Source organism: Bombina bombina, chromosome 3 (assembly GCF_027579735.1).
Source record: "Bombina bombina isolate aBomBom1 chromosome 3, aBomBom1.pri, whole genome shotgun sequence".
Lineage (NCBI taxonomy): Eukaryota > Metazoa > Chordata > Amphibia > Anura > Bombinatoridae > Bombina > Bombina bombina.
This window is the reverse complement of record NC_069501.1, coordinates 481,627,148-481,653,753: the sequence shown is the minus strand read 5'-3', so window position 1 is coordinate 481,653,753 and position 26,606 is coordinate 481,627,148. Positions and strand designations below refer to the sequence as shown.

At 39.5% G+C, this 26,606-nt stretch overlaps 1 protein-coding gene across 1 annotated transcript in view; it reads right to left on the bottom strand.

Annotated features, from left to right (window-relative positions):
- ACACA (acetyl-CoA carboxylase alpha) overlaps positions 1-26,606 on the bottom strand; it is a 1,007,059-nt gene that overhangs the window by 817,861 nt on the left and 162,592 nt on the right. Inside the window, exons 10-12 of the mRNA XM_053706820.1 lie at positions 24,633-24,842; positions 20,911-21,081; positions 1,501-1,662 (exon numbers count right to left, since the gene is read on the bottom strand). Of these exons, the coding sequence (XP_053562795.1) occupies positions 1,501-1,662; positions 20,911-21,081; positions 24,633-24,842 (543 nt within the window). The remainder of the gene's footprint in view (positions 1-1,500; positions 1,663-20,910; positions 21,082-24,632; positions 24,843-26,606) is intronic.

Here is a 26,606-nt window from a genome sequence, read left to right as displayed (position 1 = left end):
AGTATTTATTTAATGTAAAAGAGCTCTTTAACTTTGGGCAATGCCCTACAAAAGGTTCTTTAAAGGGCTATTGGAAGTTTAATTTAGATTAGGGGGTGTTTATATTTTGGGGGGGTTAATTTTCATAGTGATTAGTTTTAATTTTTTTATTTTTGATAATTTGCGTTGGGGGGGTTGGCGGATTAGGGGATAATAGTGTTGATAGGTAGTTGGCGTTGTGGGTGAATGGCGGATTAGGGGTTAATAGTGTTGATAGGAAGTTGGCGTTGTGGGTGAATGGCGGATTAGGGGTTAATATGTTAATTAGGTATATTTGCATTGGTGGGGATGGCGTATTAGGGGTTAATAAATGTATTAGGTATTTTGCGATGTGGGGGTTGGCAGATTGGGGGTTAATAGTGTTGATAGGTAGTTGGCGTTGTGGGTTAAAGGCGGATTAGGGTTTAATATGTTAATTAGGTATATTTGAGTTGGTGGGGATGGTGGATTAGGGGTTAATAATTTATTAGGTATTTTGTGATGTGGGGGTTGGCGGATTAGGGGTTAATAGTTTTATTAGTTATTGCAGTGGGGGTTGGTGGTTGACAGGTAGATAATGCGCATGCGTTAGTTATTATTTTCAGGGGGTTACGGTGCTTACATTTTCAACGCAAGGCTTGCTGCGCCTGCCTATGTGTGGGGAGGTGAAAATGGAGTCAAATTTCTCAATTTACGTCGCATAAATCCTTGCACTGAATATGTGATACCGATTTGTGACGCGGTTCTATGTTAGCTTATGGGAGTAAAAATAGCGGGTGACGGGTGAAATATATGCGTCGCATTTATATGCGGGCCATATATGATTGCAAAACCGGACTAAAAACCGGCGTCGCCGGCTTTTGCAGGCGACACTTCATAAGTAATCTTGCCCCTAGTCAGTGTTTCTCAACTCCAGTCTCCAGTATCCTTACCAGGCCAAATATTCATTATATCTTAACTAAAGCACAGGTGAAAGAATCAGCTGATCCGTAACCATGGTTACAAACCTGCTCTCACCCTTCAGATGATTATATCACCTGATAGATATAATGAATATGTGGACTGTTAAGGGTCCTGGGGACTGGAGAAACACTGGACTAAGTGCTATTGCATTGTCTTTTTATCATGCATTTGTTGATTCTGCAAATCTACTGTATCTACTGTTCCTTTAAGAAGTAGCATACATACATATCCACCAATCAGCTGTCGTGTTCTGCTCAGGAACAGCACATGTGCTAGCTGGATCGTACAACTTTAAGTATGTGTTTAACCCCTATACAGGAGTTCAAAATAACTAAAATACTGATTTGGTTACAAATAGAAAGCTCTAAGAAAAGAAAAAAAAGAAGACTTTATTTTTATATTTTAAGAAAACAAACACAGCTGACCTTATGATGTGATTTATTACACACAGTGACATAGTCCACTAACATAATCTTTGTTGCAAGAAATGTGAGAAATTATCAATAAGTAGAAAATTACCTCATCAGGGTTCTCGCTTGTAATACGGGCAGCAATGACGTGTCCCCTGGGGCAAGGTGCGTTTAAGGAGTTGTCAAAGTCAATGAGTGTGTCTCCCCAGGCTGGCACTCCATACAACATTCGGATGTCTTTGATTCTGTGTAGTGGGATTCCCATAGCAATCTGCCCAAGAAATGTGTAAGGTATATTTATCCATAACTATTTTATAAATATAAATATCAGCAGAGTCAAATTCCATTTTACAAATTACACATTTTACTCAAAAAATGTAACACTGAAATCCGTAACTTATGTCCCTTTAGCTCATTGTCAGTCATTGCAATTTTAGCACACCTTCTACAAATAGACTTTAAACACATCTTTGGGATTGCTGCCAATAAGACTCCAATTATCAATTTTTCTTCATTCTCTTGCTATCTTTATTTTAAAAGCAGGAATGTAAATCTTAGCAGCCAGCCCATTTTAGGTTCAGCACCATGGATAGTGCTTGCTTATTGGAGGCTTACATTTACCCACCAATAAGCAAGCATAATCTAGGTTCTTAACAAAAAATGGTCCGGCTCCTATGCATCACATTCCTGCTTTTTAACTAAAGATAGCAAGAGAACTAAGACAAATTGATAATAGGAGTAAATTAGAAAGTTACTTAAAATTGCATGCTCTATCTGATTCATAAAAGAACATTTTTGGGTTTAGTGTCCCTTTAACTTATGTTTTCTTTTAACTTGTTTATGACTATGCAGTTCTGGGCGATATACGTCAAACTCCCTTGAGCAGAACAATATATCAAAATTAAAAACCCAATGCATCCTGTAGGACAAAACATCTGTCTTTACATTCTATTCTTCTTTACCACAATCTTTTCTCCCACATATAGGACCAGATTATGAGTGGAGCACTAACAGTTACGCACAAGCGATAAGGGGTTTATCACAGGTGTTTCCACTCATATTACAAGTTGAAAGTAAACATGATCACTTGAGCACAATTGTGATTTACACTAGAATGGCTACCGTGTCCTCAGAGCTCTGATTAACTGTTTCACAAAACAAAAAAGTGTTGCAAAACACCTCAAAAATACATTACAAAGTACAGTTACACTCATAACACCATGTAATAAAAAATTATTTAAAAAAAACATTGCACAAAATAGTTATAAGGGCTCAGTCATGAGGTCTCAGGTGTTAGAAAAAAGGCAGGCAAAGGGCTTTAAGGGGATACTAAACCCAATTTTTTTATTTAATGATTCAGACAAAGCATTCAATTTTAAGCACCTTTCTAATTGACCCCATTAGCATTTTTTCTTTGTTCTCTTGCTATCTTTATTTAAAAAGCAGGAATGTAAAGCTTAAGAGCCAGCCCATATTTGGTTCAGAACCTGGGTTATGCTTGCTTATTGGTTTGCTAAATGTAGCCATCAATAAAAGCAAGCGCTATCCAGGGTGCTGAACCTAAAATGGGCTGGTTCCTAAACATTAATTTCCTGCTTTTTAAATAAAGATAGAAAGAGAACTAATACAAATTGATAGTAGGAGTAAATTAGAAAGTTGCTTAAAATTGCATGCTTTATCTGAATCGTGAAAGAAAAAAAATGGGTTTAGTGTCCCTTTAACATAGAGATAAATACATACATTAATGCACGTCTAAAGAAGTATATGTATGTATATATGTTTATATATGTGTACATATGTATTTATATGTGTATTTATAAAAAGAGAGAAGCGCTCAACCTGGGAACGAACAATAGCATAATAGCTTGTTCCATGGCCAGTTACCACCCTAGAAGCAGCCTCTTTTTGCTCAATATGGGCCTTTCACAGAGAAGAACTTTCCTGTAGCATATCAGTCTGATCCTGACTTAACAGTGCAGTCCAGCCCCGAAATACCAGGCAATCCCTCTCTGAACAAGAGAAACAGCAAAACCCCAGACGTACGTTTTATATGTGTATTTACAGACATATATTCACATATTTTTAAAACACAGAGTAAATACAGTGCTATAAACGAAGAAGTCACAATAAGGTGTTCACCAGTTAGAAACACAAAGTTCAAACACAATCAGTTCTTGATACCGAGGCGAGAGTCTCCCAGTTTCCTTGCAGCCTAATCCCAGGAAAAAGGGGTCACCAAAAAAAGTAAATCCCATGTGGAATATAGAACAACAGAAGAGGGAAGGGTGCACAGACAACAGGGTCCTCTCTGGTGTAGTATGTTAGGTATCAAATTGTAGCAAAGACAAAAGCAAGCCAAATGAACACTCACTTGTAATAACCTCAACACATATGAGGTATGGTAACAGCAGGGAGGGTAATTGAAGCCCCAGGATCCTCTGAAGAAGCGACCAATAGCGTTGTGAAAAGCGTCGGCCACGCCCCCTCACTTGTCATTTGTTTGCTAGCAGTGCTACGGCACGCTTTTATCTATATTCTCTAGTGTTTAAGAGTTTTTATCAAGTTCATTGTTTTATATGATACATTGTATTTAAAGTTACTTTCACAGCCCACCTAATAAAGGTTTTATTTGGTATTTGAACTGGCTGTTTACTCCCTCTGGGTTCCCCTATCTACCTGCCTTGACACAAGCAGTTCACAGGACTGGAGATTCCTTATTATTCAATGGATTATCTTCTGTTGAATCAGTCTGGACACACATTTGGAGAGGATCCTGGGGCTTCAATTACCCTCCCTTCTGTTACCATACCTCATATGTGATGAGGTTATTAAAAGTGAGTGTTCATTTGGCTTGCTGTTGTCTTTGCTGCAATTTGATACCTAATATACTAGACCAGAGAGGACCCTGTTGTCTGTGCATCCTTCCCTCTTCTGTTGCTCTATATATACACATATATAGACATATATATAAGTGCTTTGGAGCCCTTTGCAATTAAAGGGACAGTCTACACCAGAATTTTTATTGTTTTAAAAGATAGATAATCCCTTTATTACCCATTCCCCAGTTTTGCATAACCAACGCAGTTATATTAATATACTTTTAACCTCTGTGATTATCTTGTATCTAAGCCTCTGCAAATTGCCCCTTTATTTCAGTTCTTTTGACAGACTTGCAGTTTAGCCAATCAGTGCCTGCTCCCAGATAACTTCACGTGCACGAGCACAGTGTAATCTATATGAAATACGTGAACTAACACCCTCTAGTGGTGAAAAACTGTTAAAATGCATTCTGAAAAGAGGTGGCCTTCAGGTCTAAGAAATTAGCATATGAACCTCCTAGTTTAAGCTTTCAACTAAGAATACCAAGAGAACAAATCTAAATTGGTGATAAAAGTAAATTGGAAAATTATTTAAAATTACATGCCCTATCTGAATCATGAAAGTTTATTTTGGCCTAGACTGTCCCTTTAAGTAGAAGAAAACATGAAAAAACATAATTTATGCTTACCTGATAAATTCCTTTCTCCTGTAGTGTAGTCAGTCCACGGGTCATCCATTACTTATGGGATATTAACTCCTCCCCAACAGGAAGTGCAAGAGGATCACCCAAGCAGAGCTGCTATATAGCTCCTCCCCTCTACGTCATACCCAGTCATTCGACTGAAACCAAACGAGAAAGGAGAAACTATAGGGTGCAGTGGTGACTGGAGTTTAATTTAAATTTTAGACCTGCCATAAAAAACAGGGCGGGCCGTGGACTGACTACACTACAGGAGAAAGGAATTTATCAGGTAAGCATAAATTATGTTTTCTCCTGTTAAGTGTAGTCAGTCCACGGGTCATCCATTACTTATGGGATACCAATACCAAAGCTAAAGTACACGGATGACGGGAGGGACAGGCAGGCTCTTTACACGGAAGGAACCACTGCCTGAAGAACCTTTCTCCCAAAAACAGCCTCAGAAGAAGCAAAAGTGTCAAATTTGGAAAATTTGGAAAAAGTATGAAGAGAAGACCAAGTTGCAGCCTTGCAAATCTGTTCAACAGAGGCCTCATTCTTAAAGGCCCACGTGGAAGCCACAGCTCTCGTAGAATGAGCTGTAATTCTTTCAGGAGGCTGCTGTCCAGCAGTCTCATAGGCTAAACGTATTATGCTACGAAGCCAAAAAGAGAGAGAGGTAGCAGTTGCTTTTTGACCTCTCCTCTGTCCAGAATAAACTACAAACAGGGAAGAAGTTTGGCGAAAATCTTTAGTTGCCTGTAAATAAAATTTCAGGGCACGGACTACGTCTAGATTGTGCAGAAGTCGTTCCTTCTTTGAAGAAGGGTTAGGGCACAATGATGGAACAACAATCTCTTGATTGATATTCTTGTTAGTGACTACCTTAGGTAAGAACCCAGGTTTAGTACGCAGAACTACCTTGTCTGAATGAAAAATCAGATAAGGAGAATCACAATGTAAGGCCGATAACTCAGAGACTCTACGAGCCGAGGAAATAGCCATTAAAAACAGAACTTTCCAAGATAACAGCTTGATATCAATGGAATGAAGGGGTTCAAACGGAACACCCTGTAAAACGTTAAGAACTAAGTTTAAGCTCCACGGTGGAGCAACAGTCTTAAACACAGGCTTAATCCTGGCCAAAGCCTGACAAAAAGCCTGAACGTCTGGAACTTCTGACAGACGTTTGTGTAAAAGGATGGACAGAGCTGAGATCTGTCCCTTTAAAGAACTTGCAGATAAACCCTTTTCTAAACCTTCTTGTAGAAAAGACAATATCCTAGGAATCCTAACCTTACTCCATGAGTAACTCTTGGATTCGCACCAGTGTAAATATTTACGCCATATCTTATGGTAAATTTTCCTGGTAACAGGTTTCCTAGCCTGTATTAAGGTATCAATTACTGACTCCGAAAATCCCCGCTTTGATAAAATCAAGCGTTCAATCTCCATGCAGTCAGCTTCAGAGAAATTAGATTTTGATGTTTGAAAGGACCCTGAATTAGAAGGTCCTGTCTCAGAGGCAGCGACCAAGGTGGACAGGATGACATGTCCACTAGATCTGCATACCAGGTCCTGCGTGGCCACGCAGGCGCTATTAGAATCACTGATGCTTTCTCCTGTTTGATCCTGGCAATCAATCGAGGAAGCATCGGGAAGGGTGGAAACACATAAGCCATCTTGAAGGTCCAAGGTGCTGTCAGAGCATCTATCAGGACCGCTCCCGGGTCCCTGGATCTGGACCCGTAACAAGGAAGCTTGGCGTTCTGGCGAGACGCCATGAGATCCATATCTGGTTTTCCCCAACGTCGAAGTATTTGGGCAAAGACCTCCGGATGAAGTTCCCACTCCCCCGGATGAAAAGTCTGGCGACTTAGGAAATCCGCCTCCCAGTTCTCCACGCCTGGGATGTGGATCGCTGACAGGTGGCAAGAGTGAGACTCTGCCCAGCGAATTATCTTTGAAACTTCCATCATCGCTAGGGAACTCCTTGTCCCTCCCTGATGGTTGATGTAAGCCACAGTCGTGATGTTGTCCGACTGAAACCTGATGAACCTCAGAGTTGCTAACTGAGGCCAAGTCAGAAGGGCATTGAGAACTGCTCTCAATTCCAGGATGTTTATTGGAAGGAGACTCTCCTCCTGAGTCCATGATCCCTGAGCCTTCAGGGAATTCCAGACAGCGCCCCAACCTAGTAGGCTGGCGTCTGTTGTTACAATTGTCCAGTCTGGCCTGCTGAAGGGCATCCCCCTGGACAGATGTGGCCGAGAAAGCCAACATAGAAGAGAATTTCTGGTCTCTTGATCCAGATTCAGCATAGGGGACAAATCTGAGTAATCCCCATTCCACTGGCTTAGCATGCACAATTGCAGCGGTCTGAGATGCAGGCGTGCAAAAGGTACTATGTCCATTGCTGCTACCATTAAGCCGATTACCTCCATGCATTGAGCCACTGACGGGTGTTGAATGGAATGAAGGACCCGGCAAGCATTTAGAATTTTTGTTAACCTGTCCTCTGTCAGGTAAATTTTCATTTCTACAGAATCTATAAGAGTCCCCAAGAAGGGAACTCTTGTGAGTGGCAATAGAGAACTCTTTTCTACGTTCACCTTCCACCCATGCAACCTTAGAAATGCCAGAACTAACTCTGTTTGAGACTTGGCAGTTTGAAAATTTGACGCTTGTATCAGAATGTCGTCTAGGTATGGAGCTACCGCTATTCCTCGCGGTCTTAGTACCGCCAGAAGAGAGCCCAGGACCTTTGTAAAGATTCTTGGAGCCGTAGCTAACCCGAAGGGAAGAGCTACAAACTGATAATGCCTGTCTAGGAAGGCAAACCTTAGGTACCAGTAATGATCCTTGTGAATCGGTATGTGAAGGTACGCATCCTTTAGATCCACTGTGGTCATGTACTGACCCTTTTGGATCATGGGTAAGATTGTCCGAATAGTTTCCATTTTGAACGATGGAACTCTTAGGAATTTGTTTAGGATCTTTAAATCCAAGATTGGTCTGAAGGTTCCTTCTTTCTTGGGAACCACAAACAGATTTGAGTAAAACCCTTGTCCGTGTTCCGACCGCGGAACCGGGTGGATTACTCCCATTAGCAAAAGATCTTGAACACAGCGTAGAAACGCCTCTTTCTTTGTCTGGTTTGTTGACAACCTTGAAAGATGAAATCTCCCTTTGGGAGGAGAAGCTTTGAAGTCCAGAAGATATCCCTGGGATATGATCTCTAACGCCCAGGGATCCTGGACATCTCTTGCCCAAGCCTGGGCGAAGAGAGAAAGTCTGCCCCCTACTAGATCCGTTTCCGGATCGGGGGCCCTCACTTCATGCTGTCTTAGGGGCGGCAGCAGGTTTTCTGGCCTGCTTGCCCTTGTTCCAGGTCTGGTTAGGTTTCCAGCCCTGTCTGTAACGAGCAACAGTTCCTTCCTGTTTTGGAGCGGAGGAAGTTGATGCTGCTCCTGCCTTGAAGTTACGAAAGGCACGAAAATTAGACTGTCTAGCCCTTGGCTTGGCTCTGTCTTGAGGCAGGGCATGTCCCTTACCTCCAGTAATGTCAGCGATAATTTCTTTCAAACCGGGCCCAAATAAAGTCTGCCCTTTGAAAGGTATGTTAAGCAATTTAGATTTAGAAGTCACATCGGCTGACCAGGATTTTAGCCACAGCGCTCTGCGCGCCTGGATGGCGAATCCGGAATTCTTAGCCGTAAGCTTAGTTAAATCTACTACGGCATCAGAAATAAATGAATTAGCTAGCTTAAGGACTCTAAGCTTGTCTATAATTTCATCCAATGGAACTGAGCTAATGGTCTCTTCTAGAGACTCAAACCAAAATGCTGCCGCAGCCGTGACAGGCGCAATGCATGCGAGGGGTTGTAATATAAAACCTTGTTGAGTAAACATTTTCTTAAGGTAACCCTCTAACTTTTTGTCCATTGGGTCTGAAAAGGCACAGCTATCCTCCACCGGGATAGTGGTACGCTTAGCCAGAGTAGAAACTGCTCCTTCCACCTTAGGGACCGTCTGCCATAAGTCCCGTGTGGTGGCGTCTATTGGAAACATTTTTCTAAATATAGGAGGGGGGGAAAAAGGCACACCGGGCCTATCCCACTCCTTGGTAATAACTTCTGTAAGCCTCTTAGGTATAGGAAAAACGTCAGTACACGCCGGTACCGCATAGTATCTATCCAGCCTACATAATTTCTCTGGGATTGCAACCGTGTTACAATCATTCAGAGCCGCTAATACCTCCCCTAATAATACACGGAGGTTCTCAAGCTTAAATTTAAAATTTGAAATGTCTGAATCCAGTCTATTTGGATCAGATCCTTCACCCACAGAATGAAGCTCTCCGTCTTCATGTTCTGCCATTTGTGACGCAGTATCAGACATGGCTCTAACATTATCAGCGTACTCTGTTCTCACCCCAGAGTGGTCGCGTTTACCTCTAAGTTCTGGTAATTTAGATAAAACTTCAGTCATAACATTAGCCATGTCTTGTAAAGTGATTTGTAATGGCCGCCCTGATGTACTTGGCGTCGCAATATCACGCACCTCCTGAGCGGGAGATGCAGGTACTGACACGTGAGGAGAGTTAGTCGGCATAACTTTCCCCTCGTTGTCTGGTGAAATTTTCTTAAAATGTACAGATTGGCTTTTATTTAAAGTAGCATCAATGCAATTAGTACACAAATTTCTATTGGGCTCCACATTGGCTTTTGAACATATTGCACAAAGAGATTCCTCTGTGTCAGACATGTTTAACAAACTAGCAATTAGACTAGCAAGCTTGGAAAATACTTTTCAAATAAATTTGCAAGCAATATAAAAAACGTTACTGTGCCTTTAAGAAGCACACAAAAACTGTCACAGTTGAAATAACAATGAACCGGAATAGTTATAGAAACCAAATTTTCACAGTAAATGCATTAAGTTAGCAAAGGATTGCACTCACTAGCAATGGATGATTAACCCCTTAATATCAGAAAAACGGATAACAATTGAAAATAACATAATTTATGCTTACCTGATAAATTCCTTTCTTCTGTAGTGTGATCAGTCCACGGGTCATCATTACTTCTGGGATATTACTCCTCCCCAACAGGAAGTGCAAGAGGATTCACCCAGCAGAGCTGCATATAGCTCCTCCCCTCTACGTCACTCCCAGTCATTCGACCAAGGACCAACGAGAAAGGAAAAGCCAAGGGTGAAGTGGTGACTGGAGTATAAATTAAAAAATATTTACCTGCCTTAAAAACAGGGCGGGCCGTGGACTGATCACACTACAGAAGAAAGGAATTTATCAGGTAAGCATAAATTATGTTTTCTTCTGTTAAGTGTGATCAGTCCACGGGTCATCATTACTTCTGGGATACCAATACCAAAGCAAAAGTACACGGATGACGGGAGGGATAGGCAGGCTCTTTATACAGAAGGAACCACTGCCTGAAGAACCTTTCTCCCAAAAATAGCCTCCGATGAAGCAAAAGTGTCAAATTTGTAAAATTTGGAAAAAGTATGAAGCGAAGACCAAGTTGCAGCCTTGCAAATCTGTTCAACAGAGGCCTCATTCTTGAAGGCCCAAGTGGAAGCCACAGCTCTAGTAGAATGAGCTGTAATTCTTTCAGGAGGCTGCTGTCCAGCAGTCTCATAAGCTAAACGAATTATGCTACGAAGCCAAAAAGAAAGAGAGGTAGCGGAAGCTTTTTGACCTCTCCTCTGCCCAGAGTAAATGACAAACAGAGAAGACGTTTGTCGAAATTCCTTAGTTGCCTGTAAGTAAAATTTTAGAGCACGGACTACATCCAGGTTGTGCAGTAGACGTTCCTTCTTTGAAGAAGGATTTGGGCATAAAGAAGGAACAACAATCTCTTGATTGATATTCCTGTTAGTAACTACCTTAGGTAAGAACCCAGGTTTAGTACGCAGGACTACCTTATCCGAATGAAAAATCAAATAAGGAGAATCACAATGTAAGGCTGATAATTCAGAGACTCTTCGAGCCGAGGAAATAGCCATTAAAAATAGAACTTTCCAAGATAACAACTTTATATCAATGGAATGAAGGGGTTCAAACGGAACGCCCTGAAAAACATTAAGAACAAGGTTTAAACTCCATGGTGGAGCAACAGTTTTAAACACAGGCTTAATCCTGGTCAAAGCCTGACAAAAAGCCTGGACGTCAGGAACTTCTGACAGACGTTTGTGTAACAGAATGGACAGAGCTGAGATCTGTCCCTTTAATGAACTAGCAGATAAACCCTTTTCTAAACCTTCTTGTAGAAAAGACAATATCCTAGGAATCCTAACCTTACTCCAAGAGTAACCTTTGGATTCACACCAATATAGGTATTTACGCCATATCTTATGGTAAATATTTCTGGTAACAGGTTTCCTAGCCTGTATTAAGGTATCAATAACTGACTCAGAAAACCCACGTCTTGATAAAATCAAGCGTTCAATTTCCAAGCAGTCAGCTTCAGAGAAGTTAGATTTTGATGTTTGAAGGGACCCTGTATCAGAAGGTCCTGTTTCAGAGGTAGAGACCAAGGTGGACAGGATGACATGTCCACCAGGTCTGCATACCAAGTCCTGCGTGGCCACGCAGGTGCTATTAGAATCACTGATGCTCTCTCTTGTTTGATTCTGGCAATCAATCGCGGAAGCAACGGGAAGGGTGGAAACACGAAAGCCATCCTGAAGTCCCAAGGTGCTGTCAGAGCATCTATCAGGACTGCTCCTGGATCCCTGGATCTGGACCCGTAACGAGGAAGCTTGGCGTTCTGTCGAGACGCCATGAGATCTATCTCTGGTTTGCCCCAACGTCGAAGTATTTGGGCAAAGACCTCCGGATGAAGTTCCCACTCCCCCGGATGAAAAGTCTGACGACTTAAGAAATCCGCCTCCCAGTTCTCCACTCCCGGGATGTGGATTGCTGACAGGTGGCAAGAGTGAGACTCTGCCCAGAGAATTATCTTTGATACTTCCATCATAGCTAGGGAGCTTCTTGTCCCTCCCTGATGGTTGATGTAAGCTACAGTCGTGATGTTGTCCGACTGAAACCTGATGAACCCCCGAGTTGTCAACTGGGGCCAAGCCAGGAGGGCATTGAGAACTGCTCTCAATTCCAGAATGTTTATTGGCAGGAGACTCTCCTCCTGACTCCATTGTCCCTGAGCCTTCAGAGAATTCCAGACGGCACCCCAACCTAGAAGGCTGGCGTCTGTTGTTACAATTGTCCAGTCTGGTCTGCTGAATGGCATCCCCCTGGACAGATGTGGCCGAGAAAGCCACCATAGAAGAGAATTTCTGGTCTCTTGATCCAGATTCAGAGAAGGGGATAAGTCTGAGTAATCCCCATTCCACTGACTTAGCATGCACAGTTGCAGTGGTCTGAGGTGTAAGCGTGCAAAGGGTACTATGTCCATTGCCGCTACCATTAAGCCGATTCCCTCCATGCATTGAGCCACTGACGGGTGTTGAATGGAATGAAGGGTGCGGCAAGCACTTTGAAGTCTTGTTAGCCTGTCCTCTGTCAGGTAAATCTTCATTTCTACAGAATCTATAAGAGTCCCCAGGAAGGGAACTGTTGTGAGTGTAACGAGTGAACTTTTCTTTTCGTTCACCTTCCATCCATGTGAACTTAGAAATGCCAGCACTAACTCTGTATGAGACTTGGCAGTTTGAAAGCTTGAAGCTTGTATCAGAATGTCGTCTAGGTATGGAGCTACCGAGATTCCCCGCGGTCTTAGTACCGCCAGAAGAGCACCCAGAACCTTTGTGAAGATTCTTGGAGCTGTAGCCAATCTGAATGGAAGAGCCACAAACTGGTAATGCCTGTCTAGGAAGGCAAACCTTAGGTACCGATAATGATCTTTGTGAATCGGTATGTGAAGGTAAGTATCTTTTAAATCTACAGTGGTCATGTACTGACCCTCTTGGATCATAGGTAAAATTGTCCGAATAGTCTCCATCTTGAAAGATGGAACTCTTAGGAATTTGTTTAGGATCTTTAAGTCCAGGATATCATCCTCTGAATCAGACATGTTTAACACACTAGCAAATAAACTTGCAACTTGGAAATACAATTCAATTAGAATAATATTAAAACGTACTGTGCCTTTAAGAAGCACAGAAGATCTATGACAGTTGAAAATTAATAAATTGAAACAGTTATAGCCTCAATCCTTGTAAACAACACAACTTTAGCAAAGGTTTAATCCCATTAGCAAAGATAACAAATTCTGAAAGCAGGAAACAAATTACAGAATAAACGTTTTTTATCTCAGTCAAACTATAATTCTCACAGCTCTGCTGAGAGAAATTACCTCCCTCAAAATAAGTTTTGAAGACCCCTGAGCTCTGTAGAGATGAACCGGATCATGCAGGGAATACAATGAGTTGCTGACTGAAATATTTGATGCAGTAAAAGCGCCAAAAAAACGGCCCCTCCCCCTCACACACAGCAGTGAGGGAGAACAGAAACTGTCAGAAAAACAGATTAAGCAACTGCCAAGTGGAAAAATAGTGCCCAAACATTTATTCACTCAGTACCTCAGTAAATGAAAATGATTTTACATTCCAGCAAAAACGTTAAACATAATCTCTAGTTATTAAACAGCTTTATGTATTTCTTACAGTGTAATTCTAGTGAAGTACCATTCCCCAGAATATTGAAGTGTAAAGTATACATACATGACATTATATCGGTATGGCAGGATTTTCTCATCAATTCCATTGTCAGAAAATAAAAACTGCTACATACCTCTATGCAGATTCATCTGCCCGCTGTCCCCTGATCTGAAGTTTACCTCTCCTCAGATGGCCGAGAAACAGCAATATGATCTTAACTACTCCGGCTAAAATCATAACAAAAACTCTGGTAGATTCTTCTTCAAACTCTGCCAGAGAGATAATAACACACTCCGGTGCTATTTTAAAATAACAAACTTTTGATTGAAGATATAAAACTAAGTATAATCACCATAGTCCTCTCACACATCCTATCTAGTCGTTGGGTGCAAGAGAATGACTGGGAGTGACGTAGAGGGGAGGAGCTATATGCAGCTCTGCTGGGTGAATCCTCTTGCACTTCCTGTTGGGGAGGAGTAATATCCCAGAAGTAATGATGACCCGTGGACTGATCACACTTAACAGAAGAAATAAGCGTTTTTATCACAGTCAAAGCACAGTCTCACAGGTCTGCTGTGAGTGATTACCTCCCTCAAAACTAGTTTTGAAGACCCCTGAGCTCTGTAGAAACGTCCTGGATCATGCAGGGAGAAGAAGGCAGACTGTTACTAAATTTCTAATGCGCAGTAAAAGCGCCAAAATAGGCCCCTCCCACTCACAATACAACAGTGAGGGAAGTTCAGTAAACTGTTTTAATTCAAAACAAACGACAGCCATGTGGAAAATAACGCCCAAAACAATTTTTCACCAAGTACCTCAGATAAATAAACGATTAACATGCCAGCAAACGTTTAAAATATAATTTATGAAATGTTATTAAAAAGCCTGCTGCTAGTCGCTCACACTGCAGATTAGGCTAAAAGTTATATGTATACAGTATTTTCCCAGTGAAGTGCCATTCCCCAGAAATACTTAAGTGTAAACATACATACATATCAGCCTGATACCAGTTGCTACTACTGCATTTAAGGCTGTACTTACATTACATCGGTATTAGCAGTATTTTCTCAGTCAATTCCATTCCTTAGAAAATAATATACTGCAACATACCTCTTTGCAGGTGAACCTGCCCGCTGTCCCCTGTTCTGAAGTTACCTCGCTCCTCAGAATGGCCGAGAACAGCAAATGGATCTTAGTTACGTCCGCTAAGATCATACACAAACTCAGGTAGATTCTTCTTCTAATGCTGCCTGAGAAAAAACAACACACTCCGGTGCCGTTTAAAATAACAAACTTTTGATTGAAGAAATAAAAACTAAGTTTAACAACCACAGTCCTCTCACACATCCTATCTATTAGTTGGGTGCAAGAGAATGACTGGGTATGACGTAGAGGGGAGGAGCTATATAGCAGCTCTGCTTGGGTGATCCTCTTGCACTTCCTGTTGGGGAGGAGTTAATATCCCATAAGTAATGGATGACCCGTGGACTGACTACACTTAACAGGAGAAAGCATATTTATTTGTAAAATAAAGGTTTTATTTAATGTAAATATTTCACATTCCTATGTTTTGCACATAGCAGAATATGTTCTAAGTATTTATAAATAGATATTCATCTATATATATATATATATATATATATATATATATATATATATATATATATATATCATACACACACACATATATATATATATACACACACACATACATATACACACTATATATATATATGTATAGGTATAGATATATATTGTAACAAAAAAAATATCAGATATTCTTCTATGTTAAATATTCATATTTTCATGTTGTGTTAGCGCACATGAGAGTGTGCGACCGAGTTTATGCGCAAGTTTTTCCCTCACTTTTTTTGCTCCATTGACTACTATGGGGGAATAGGTTATCGCGTGCGCTCATAGGGTTAGCATGAGAGCGAAAATAGTTTAATTCAAACTCATAATACAAGCGCAACCCGACGAGCTCCACTCGTAACCTAGCACATAGTGCATTTAATCCTTCCCTTGTTGATAGGGACATCTGGACACAAACCAGAATTCCATATGTTCGCTTAAAATGTGTATTAAAATGTATTACAGACTGAGAATACAATATAAACAAAACAAAAAAACTTTTGTTAGGCATATTGATTTTTTTTAATTACGTTTTAAATTTTAAAGACGTGTTTGGAAAAATGGAAAACAACCAATGTTATAAAAAATATCTATCTCCTATGCATGAAGTTTTAGGGATGTTCATTATCTTTTATTTCATTCCCCAGGGGGGGGGGGGGGGGGAGTGTAATAAAAGATGTTTACATTTAAATTTAATCAAATGAAGCAGTACTTGTGTACTTACTACTAATGCTCACTGACTCTCAGCTATCAGAATAAAAATGCTCACTAACTAACTGGAAATTCATAATAATGCTCACCGGCTCATAGGTACTTCATTATGATCCTCACTAGCTGATAGGTATAATAAACATTTGCTCATCTCAGCCAATAACCATTAGAATTACAACCCCAATTCCGAAAAAGTTGGGACAGTAGGGAAAATGGCAAAAAAAAAAAAAGAGTCATTTGAAAATTCACCCTGTACTATACTGAAAACACATTATGTGATATTTTACTTTGTGAATTTAAAGGGACACTCAAGTCAAAATTAAACTTTCATTATTCAGATAGAGCATGCAATTTTAAACAACTTTCCAATTTACTTCCTTCACTCGAATTCCGATTGGTTCAGCCATTCGGATTGAACTTGAATCTGATTGGCTGATTCAATCAGATTTTTCTACCTTAATTCCGATTGGCTGATAGAATCCTATCAGCCAATCGGAATTCGAGTGACGCCATCTTGGATGACGTCACTTAAAGGTACCGTCATTCGTCGTTAGTCGTCGGGAAGAAGAGGATGGATCCGCGTAGGCTCTTCTGAAGATGGCTCCGCTCCGGATGGATGAAGATTGAAGACGCCGCCTGGATGATGACTTCATCGGATGGAAGATTTCTTCAGCGCCACCTGGATGATGACTTCATCGGATGGAAGATTTCTTCAGCGCCCCTTGGATGATGACTTCTGCCGCTCCGGATCTCCTCTTTGGTTCCATCGGTGGTCGGCTGGCTGAACACGGCTCAAGGTAGGATGATCTTCAGGGGGGTAGTGTTAGGTTTATTTAAGGGGGGTTTGGGTTAGATTAGGGGTATGTGGGTGGTGGGTTTTAATGTTGGGGGGGGGGGGGTGTTGTATTTTTCTTTTACAGGCAAAAGAGCTGTTTTATTTGGGGCATGCCCCGCAAAAGGCCCTTTTAAGGGCTGGTAAGGCAAAAGAGCTGTTTACTTTTTAATGTAGAATAGGGTAGGGAATTTTTTTATTTTGGGGGGCTTTGTTATTTTATTAAGGGGCTTAGATTAGGTGTAAGTAGCTTAAAATTGTTGTAATATTTTTTTAATGTTTGTAACTTATTTTTTTTATTTTTTGTAACTTAGCTTTTTTTAGTTTTTGTACAATAGTTAGTTTATTTAATTGTATTTAATTGTAGTTATTTGTAACTAATTAATTTATTTAATTTAATAATAGTGTAGTGTTAGGTTTAATTGTAACTTAGGTTAGGATTTATTTTACAGGTAATTTTGTATTTCTTTTAGCTAGGTAGTTATTAAATAGTTAATAACTATTTAATAACTATTCTAACTAACTAAAATAAATACAAAGTTACCTGTAAAATAAATATAAATCCTAAAATAGCTACAATGTAATTATTAATTACATTGTAGCTATCTTAGGGTTTATTTTACAGGTAAATATTTAGTTTTAAATAGGAATAATTTATTTAAGTATAGTGTAGTGTTAGGTGTAATTGAAACTTAGGTTAGTTTTTATTTTACAGATAAATTTCTCTTTATTTTAACTAGGTAGCTATTAAATAGTTAATAACTATTTAATAGCTATTGTACCTAGTTAAAATAAATCCTAAGATAGCTACAATATAATTATTATTTATATTGTAGCTATATTAGGGTTTATTTTAAAGGTAAGTATTTAGTTTTAAATAGGATTCATTTAGTTAATAAGAGTTAAATTTATTTAGATTTATTTAATTAATATTTAAGTTAGGGGGGTGTTAGGGTTAGTGTTAGACTTAGGTTTAGGGGTTAATCATTTTATTACAGTGGCGGCGGTGTAGGGGGGGGCAGGATAGGGGTTAATACATTTATTATAGGTGGCGACGGTGTAGGGGGTCCGGGAGCAACGGTTTAGGGGTTAAACTATTTATTTAGGTGCGGCGAGGTACGGGATCGGCAGGATAGGGGTTAATAACTTAATTATAGGTGGCGGCGGTATAGGGGGGCAGGATAGGGGTTACTAGGTATAATGTAGGTGGCGGCGGGGTCTAGGAGTGGCGGTTTAGGGGTTAGTAACTTTATTTAGTTGCAGGGGGCTCCGGGGGCGCCGGTATAGGGGGTTAACATGTTTAATATAGTTGCGGTGGGGTGCCGGGAGCGGCGGTTTAGGGGTTAAACAGTTTATTAGTGTGGCGGTGGGCTCCGGGAGCGGCGGTTTAGGGGGTAATACATTTATTTAGTTGCGGCGGTGTAGGGGGACAGATTAGTGGTGTTTAGACTCGGGGTACATGTTAGGGTGTTAGGTGTAGACAGCTCCCATAGGAATCAATGGGATATCTGGCAGCAGCGAACCTGAACTTTCGCTATGGTCAGACTCCCATTGATTCCTATGGGATCCGCTGCCTCCAGGGCGGCAGTTTGAAAACCAGGTACGCTGGGCCGGAAAAGTGCCGAGCGTACCTGCTAGTTTTTTGATAACTAGCAAAAGTAGTCAGATTGTGCCGCACTTGTGTGCGGAACATCTGGAGTGACGTAAGAATCGATCTGGAGTCCGGCGGATCGAAGCTTACGTCACAAAATTCTACTTTTGCCGGTGTCTAGCGCTTGATAACTAAGGCGAATCAGCCTCGCCTCAAATACGCTGTGAAATTCCAGAGTATTTGAGGTAGACACGTTGATAACTACCCCTCTAAGTGCTATTGCATTGTATTGTTATCTTGCATTTGTTGATTATGCAAATCTACTGCGTTTACTGGTCCTTTAATGTATTTTTTAAAATATACACAAAGCTGATGACTGCAACACACTCCAAATAAGTTGGTGACAGTCGATTGTTTACCACAGTGTAACATCACCTTTTCTTTTAATAACAGTTATTAAGCGTTTGGGCACTGAAGACACTAGTTGGTTAAGTTTAGCAAGCAGAATTTTCGGCCATTCATCCATTATGCATGTCTTCAGCTGCGCAACTATACGGGGCCTTCGTTGCCTTATTTTGCACTTCATAATGCGCCACACATTCTCAATCGAAGACAGGTCAGGAGTGCAGGCAGGCCATGCAAGCACCCACACTCTCTGCTTATGCAACCATGCACTTGTAATCCAAACAGAATGTGATTTGGCTTTGTCCTGCTGGAAAATGCAGGGACATCCCTAGAAAAGACTACGTCTGGATGGTAGCATATGTTGATCCAAAATGTATACATATCTTTCTGCATTAATGGTGCCCTCACAGATGTGCAAGTTACCCATGCCATGGGCACTGACACACTCCCATACCATGCTGGCTTTTGGACCTGTTGCTTAGATGGTCCTTTTCCTCTTTGGCCTTGAGAACATGACGGCTGTTTTTTTCCAAAAACTATTTGAAATGTTGACTCGTCGGGCCAGAAAACACGATTCCACTGTGCTACTGTCCATCTCAGATGAGACCAAGCCCAGAGAAGTTGGCCATGCTTCTAGACAGTGTTGATGTATGGCTTCTGATTTGCATAGTAAGGCCTTTACTTGCATCTGTGAATGCTGCGGCGAATGGTGTTGACTGACAAAGGTTTACCAAAGTATTCCCGAGCCCATGTCAGGATATCCATTACAGACTCATGATGGTTTTTGAGACAGAGACGGCTGAGGGATAAGAGATCATGCGCATTCAGAAGTGGTTTTCTGCCTTGCCCTTTACGCGCAGAGATTTAACTGAATTCCTTGAATCTTTTCAATATATTGAACACTGTAGAAGGTGAAAGGCCCAAAATCCTACCGATTTGTCTTTGTAGAATGTTGTTTTCAAAGTGTTGGATTATTCACTGACGCTTCTGTTGGCAGATTGGCGAGCCTCGACCCATCCTTGCTCTTGAAGGACTATGCCTTTTTTGGAGGCTCCTTATATTCTATGATTACATAATTGCTTCACCTGTTTCACATCACCTTCTTATTTCAACTTGTCACATATTATTATTATTACTCCTGAATTGCCCCTGTACCAACTTTTTTGGAGCGTGTCGCAGTCATCAGATTTTAAATGAGTGAATATTTTCAAAAATACATTAAATTCACAATGTAAAACATCAAATAATGTCTTTTCAATATAGTACAAGGTGAATTGAATTTCCAAATGACTCTTTTTGTTTGTTTTTTTGCATTTTCCATACTGTCCCAACTTTTTCGGAATTGCTGTTGTAGCAAGAAGTACCTATAAACCAATGCACAATAGTAGGAAGTACCTATCGGCTAGTTAGCATTAGGTACAAGTACTTTATAGCCAATGAGTGTTAGTTGGAAGGTACCTATAAGCCAGTAAGCATTAGCAATAAGTATGCAATTGATACTGCCATGTTAGCTTCAATTAAAATGCAAACATATTTTTTCTTCACATTTTTAGAGGCAAAAAAAGTACACAATCCCTTTAAAGGGACGATATGCAAATGTTGAAGCACTTGAAAGTGATGCATCATAGTTGTACAAAGCTGACTAAAAATAATAACATGAACATCTCTATGCAAAAAAAGGAAGGTATTTTACCTGAAAAATTCCTCCGTAGCCACTTCCCATTGTAAAGAGACTGAAAGCAGACAATCAGGATGCTTGTACCGGGACTTGTAATGTAGCGTGCATCAGGCATTTTGCTGGCACAGTCATGTTATTTCCCTCCTCAGTTTCATGAAGTGTACTATGAAATCTCGCAATATTAAAGTGAAATCTCACGAGATCGAAGTAAAGCAAAGTGTGAAATTATCACTGATGAAGGCGATTGGCTGTTTTTTTTCTCAATATGCAACTGACAGCAGCTGAAGCATAACTGTTCAAAGAACACTAACTATTGTAAACTGAAGAATTTTTTAGGTAAAATATCTTCCCTTTTCATATAAAGATGTTTAGGTGATATTTACTTGTTAGCTTTTTACAGTTACACTGCATCATGTTCAAGTGATTTAGTATATGGGTATCCCTTTAAGTCCTTATAACCCAGGGTTTGGTTAGCAGTCTCTTACTAAAGCATCCAAAAACAAGGGTATCCAGAGATTTCTGGGATTTTACCTGGAGTTGTGCAGCCGGCAGATTCACATCAGCAATCATCTCAGTGCATGGGTGTTCCACCTGAAGACGGGGGTTTAACTCCAGGAAGTAAAAGCTACCATCTTGACTGTAGAGATATTCTACCGTCCCAGCACTCACATATCCCACCATCTTGGCAAGCTTCACAGCACACTGCAATATGTAAAATGAGTAGGATTTAGTTAATTGACAGATCACTAATTGTACTCCGATGACCAGGTGAGGGCCCAGGTTCTCTAAATGGCAAAGCTTCAAGTTTAATCAAAGGTGCCCAAACTCAGTTCATAAGGGCCACACACACTGCAAGATTCAATTATCTCTCTGTATCTTGGAATTATAGTGCAAAAATGACATGCTCTAATTCTTAAGAGCCTGTAATTTTAGAACTTGCAACTCTACTATGTTATATGATAAACCCTCGCAAAAGTGCATAATTACAGTACATAATTAAAGTACTGTTCAGGGGCTTCAAAGAACTGCCATTCCCAAGCGGTTACAGCAGATGAGTCCATCAGCAGCGGCAGTAGCACAATTAAGCTGTGTAACTGCCGCTGCCGATTGGCTCAGTGGCTGGAACCAGCAGTTCTCCAAGTGGCACTTTAACTATGTGTTTAACAGTAAAATCACATGCAGTTACGAATCAGAACAGAACATTTTTGCACATAATTATTTTTTTTTTCATTTACAGCATACAGTTGTTTTTTGTTTTTTTTCTTTGAATAAAATGTTAAAGGGATAGTAAACCCCAAAATTTTCTGTTATGATTCAGATAGAACATACAATTTTAAACAACTTTCGAATTTAATTATATTATCAAATTTTCTTCTTTCTATTGTTATCCATTGCTGAAGGGACAGCATTGCACAACTGACAGGAAGCTGAAAATATCTATTTAGCCAATCACAAGAGACAAATGTGTGCAGGCACCAATTAGCAGCAGCTCCCACTAGTGTATGATATGTGCGTATTCATTTTTTAACAAGGGATACTAAGGGAACGAAGCACATTTGAAACTAGAAGTGAATTTAAAAGTGTCTTAAAATGACATTCTCTATCTGAATCATGCAAGTTTAATTTTCACTTTCCTATCCCTTTAATTGTCTAATAAAAAAACAAAAAACAATCAAGGACCTTTTTTTGTTTGTATGGTTGTATAGGGTCACTTTTCCACCTATGTGTGGGAGGTGCCCTCCTCAGCCAGTGAGAAATATCTCCATAGGGATGAGACATGCACAAGCATTCAAAATCTATTAAAACAGTTCTAAGAAGCATTTTTCATGTAAACTCTTTTTAGTTTATACTGCACTTTCACATTCACAGTAATTTTTCTTTCATTTGAATGTCCATTTAAAGTAACTGAACATAACAACTCATTAAAGGGACACTGAACCCAAATTTTTTCTTTCGCCATTCAGAAAGAGCATGCGATTTTAAGCAACTTTCTAATTTACTCATATTATCAAATTTTCTTCATTCTCTTGGTATCTTTATTTGAAATGCAAGAATGTAAGTTTAGATGCCGGACCATTTTTGGTGAACAATCTGGGTTGTTCTTGCTGATTGGTGGATAAATTCATCCACTAATGAACAAGTGATTTCCAGGGTTCTGAACCAAACAAATAGCCTAGATGCCTTCTTTTTCAAATAAAGATAACAAGAGAACAAAGAAAAATTGATAATAGGAGTATATTCGAAAGCTGCTTAAAAGTGCATGCTCTATCTGAATCACGAAAGAAATAAAATTGGGTTCAGAGTCCCTTTAATGTTCATGTAAAGACCCCTAAATTCTGTCCTGTCCTTCAAACAAGAGTCTTCTCTATACACAATTTCAATAAGTGATCACTATGAAGAAAATGGCTATGGCACTCATTCACTGAAAGCTTGGAAAATCTTACTATGAAATGCCAGAAAGGGTTTAGGAAGCAGTGGTTTCCACCGTTGCTTCATAAATACCAGTTTTAGGCTTACATAAAGTGAGCCTGCATCTGATAGGGGTATTCCCTTTGATAAATCTGCACTCTGGCATGTGCTGATAGGGTCATGGTGGACATCAGATATGGACTCACTGCCCAGTGTGCCTAGAGTGATATGGCTTCATTGATGAGGGCCACAGGAGGCCAAAGCAATCATCTGAGGCTGCCATGTTCAGAAAATGAATGCCTGGTTATTTTAGGGTTGGACCATCTTTTTAATTTTTATATACTTCAGGAAAGTTCTCCTCTGTGAAAAGTACAATTGGGCTACAAGAGGCTGCTCCTAGGTGGGGACCCGCCAGAGAACAAGATACTGAACCATTGTTAATTTATGGTTGAATGCTTCTCTTTCTCTAAATACTGATAGGGACAATTGCCATAGCTAAATTGGTTATTAAGATGGACAAGCCAGCACAAACATAATTAGTTTAATTGAAAATTTGGGGGAACAGAAGCATCTGTTAAAAATTGATAACCCAATAACGGTTTAAATGTCTTAATGACTATTAATCATAACATTAGAATTAGTAGTAAAATATTTACAACTATTATTACAACTAGCATTACTGAATGTTTTGTGCATGACCTTTCTGCAGAACTAATACTCAGCACTGCTAAGAATTTTGTTGATGGAAACTGATAGCTCCATAGCTTCTATACACAGCGAGTTATGAAAATCAGTGCTAGGCAGAACATTCAAGGTCATGCAGCAATTGGACAGAGGTCATGGACAATAAGCTGAGGAGGTCTTGGACAGTTTATTATATAATAATAATAAGAAATATAATAATTTGTATGTAACATCAGCAAAAGCCCAAATAACACTTTAATCTTTACAACAGATGGCAACTGGCTTTAAAAAGTAGAGCGGTGAACTCTACTATAATTCCTTTGCTATTGTATATAGCAGAGCTTCCTAAACTTGTTTCACCTGGCAACCCCTTTTTGCAATGGAAAATTTTCTGTGACCCCCTATAATTATAATATAGCCCAAAACAAACCCTTTGTTAGATGGGTATAAAATGTTTTTTTTTATACATCCATATACTATAAAAGTGAGGTGATTATTAGCGAAAATAGGTAAATTCAACTTTCGTAGCCATTGCTAATCACTAACAGTTAGACTCTGTCTAATTCCCTGCACCTTCCGTGTAGGCTTCTTCCAAGTGTTTGGTGATAAGCAACGCCCACTCATTTGAAAAGTTATAAAAGGAACAAAATTAGCTTTCAGCATACCTCACATTAAGCAAAATATGGAAAACAGTTATTCACTCATACACAAACACACACTCACTCACTCACTCAATATACACACAATCATAGATACACACACTCTCACTCACTCAATCATACATACGCTCACTTACAGTACATTATCAAATGTCATGGTGACCCCCAAATTTTTTTAAGGGATCTCCAGAAGGTCCCAGCCCCCAGTTTAAGAAGCACTGGTACAGTATATAGTATATCAATGATAACAATAATAAAATGTTTAATTATTTTGTTAAACAAAAAAAAAATACTAAATATATACAGCGGACTAGAGTAACAATACTTAGAAACAGGGGGCAGCCATTCCGGTCAATAAATATGAATGCTTTCATTTTTTAGCCAGTGTGAATTTGCAGAAAGACCAGAATGATATCGCTGGCTGTTTGATATTCTCTCTGTGCATATTTAGGTACAAGAACACGCAGTTGAATGTTTGTCTAAGTGTCACGTTACACCTACCTGTTCCATCTGCTCAAACACTGAGGCTGTAGCTATCGATGTAGGAGCTTCTTCAATGATTTTCTGGTGACGTCTCTGCACGGAGCAGTCACGCCCAAAGAGAGATATGGCGTTGCCATACTGATCGGCGAGAATCTGCACTTCCAAATGACGCGATTGTTTGGCTAATCTCATAACAAAAATTGGAGAGCCAGGAACTTCTGCTTGGACCTGACGGACATTAAAGTAAGTTTTTACATAAAGTATACAACAATAACAAAATTACATTTTACTTTTTTTATTTTTAAATTCCATTATTTTGTAGTCAATGGATATACACCTTGAAAGGCTCCTAAATAGGTATGTTATTTATTTTGCTGTGGCTAATTAAGACAGATACAAATAAGCTACTGCACTAATCAATCAATAATGAATTGTAGGATACACCCCATTCCTTCTTGGCTATTAGAGGTAAACTGCAGAAAAAGTAGGCAAAATAAATAATGAAAGTATGTGGCACAGTTGCATTATTAAACATTTTATTTTGTAACTATGAGTTTAATGTCCCCTTAAAGGAACACTGAAGTCAAAATTAAAGTTCAGATAGAGCATGTAATTTAAAAAAACAAAAAACTTTTTCATTTACTTCCATTATCAAAAATGTGCACAATCGTTTTATATGCACTATTTCTGAGGCTGCAGCTCCTACTGAGCATGTGCAAGAATTCAGTTATATACGTATATTCAGACTTGGTTTTGTATTGTAATAGCAATGTCTAAAAGGGACATGAAAGTCAAAAATAACTTAAGATTTAGGTAGATGATACGATTAAAAAACGAATGAAAAAAACTAAGTAGATTTACTTTGTATTTCTCAGTAACCTTGTTAAAGAGAGTGTCTTGAGTACTGCATGGCAACAGCGTTTGCACTTATTACAAACATTGTTGCAAACTGTTGCTATATAGTGATCAAAACACTCTTACACTACTGAGCCTACCAAGAAACAAAGTAAATTTGATAAAAGAAGTCAATCCGAAAGTTTAAACTACATAATTTATCTAAATTATTAAAGTTTAATTTTGATATTCATGTCCCTTTAATAAAAAAATAAAATTAAAAAAAAAACAGCTGGATAAAGGATATGAAAATTAAACAGATAGAGCATGCAATTTTAAGATACTTTCCAAATTTACTTATATCATCAATATTACTTTGTTCTCTTTGCATGCTTTTATCCTTTGTTGAAAACCATACCTATTTAGGCTCAGCGGCATCAATACACTACTGGAAGCTAGCTGGTGATTGGTGGGTACACAAATATGCCTCTTGTCCATGGTTCAACAGATGCATTCACTATATCTCAGTAGTGCATGGATGTGAGCAGCCACCAATCATCAGCTAACTCCCAGTAGTGCATTGCTACTTTAGAGATGACTTTAAAGGGACATCAAACCCAAAAATGTTCTATCCTGATTTCGATAGAAGATACAATTTTAAATAACTTTCTAATTTACTTCTATTATAAAATTTGCTTCATTCTCTTAGTATCCTAAGTTGAAGGAGCAACAAGCTGAAAACAATGGATGAACCAATGACAAGAGGCATATATGTGCAACCACCAATCAGCAGCTAGCTTCCTGTAATACACTACTGCTTCAAAGCATAGCTAGGAATACCTTTGAACAAATAATACTAAGAAAACAAAGCAAATTAGATAACAGAAGTGAATTGGAAAGTTGTTTAAAACTGCATGTTCTGTCTGAACCATGAAAGACAAAATTGGGTTTCATGTCCCTTTAACAATGTTTAAGTGTAGGTGTATCTCAGCGCCAACTAGACCTTGTATGCCCGGAGCGGTGGTACCTAGCTGCCACCTAAATGGATTAAGTGTAAATAGTGTATCCAGGCGCCAACAATGGAGGCTAAGGTTAGAACTATTTATCAATATTTATTCATGACAATTCCTCTGTTGTAAACAGTTACAATATTAAAAT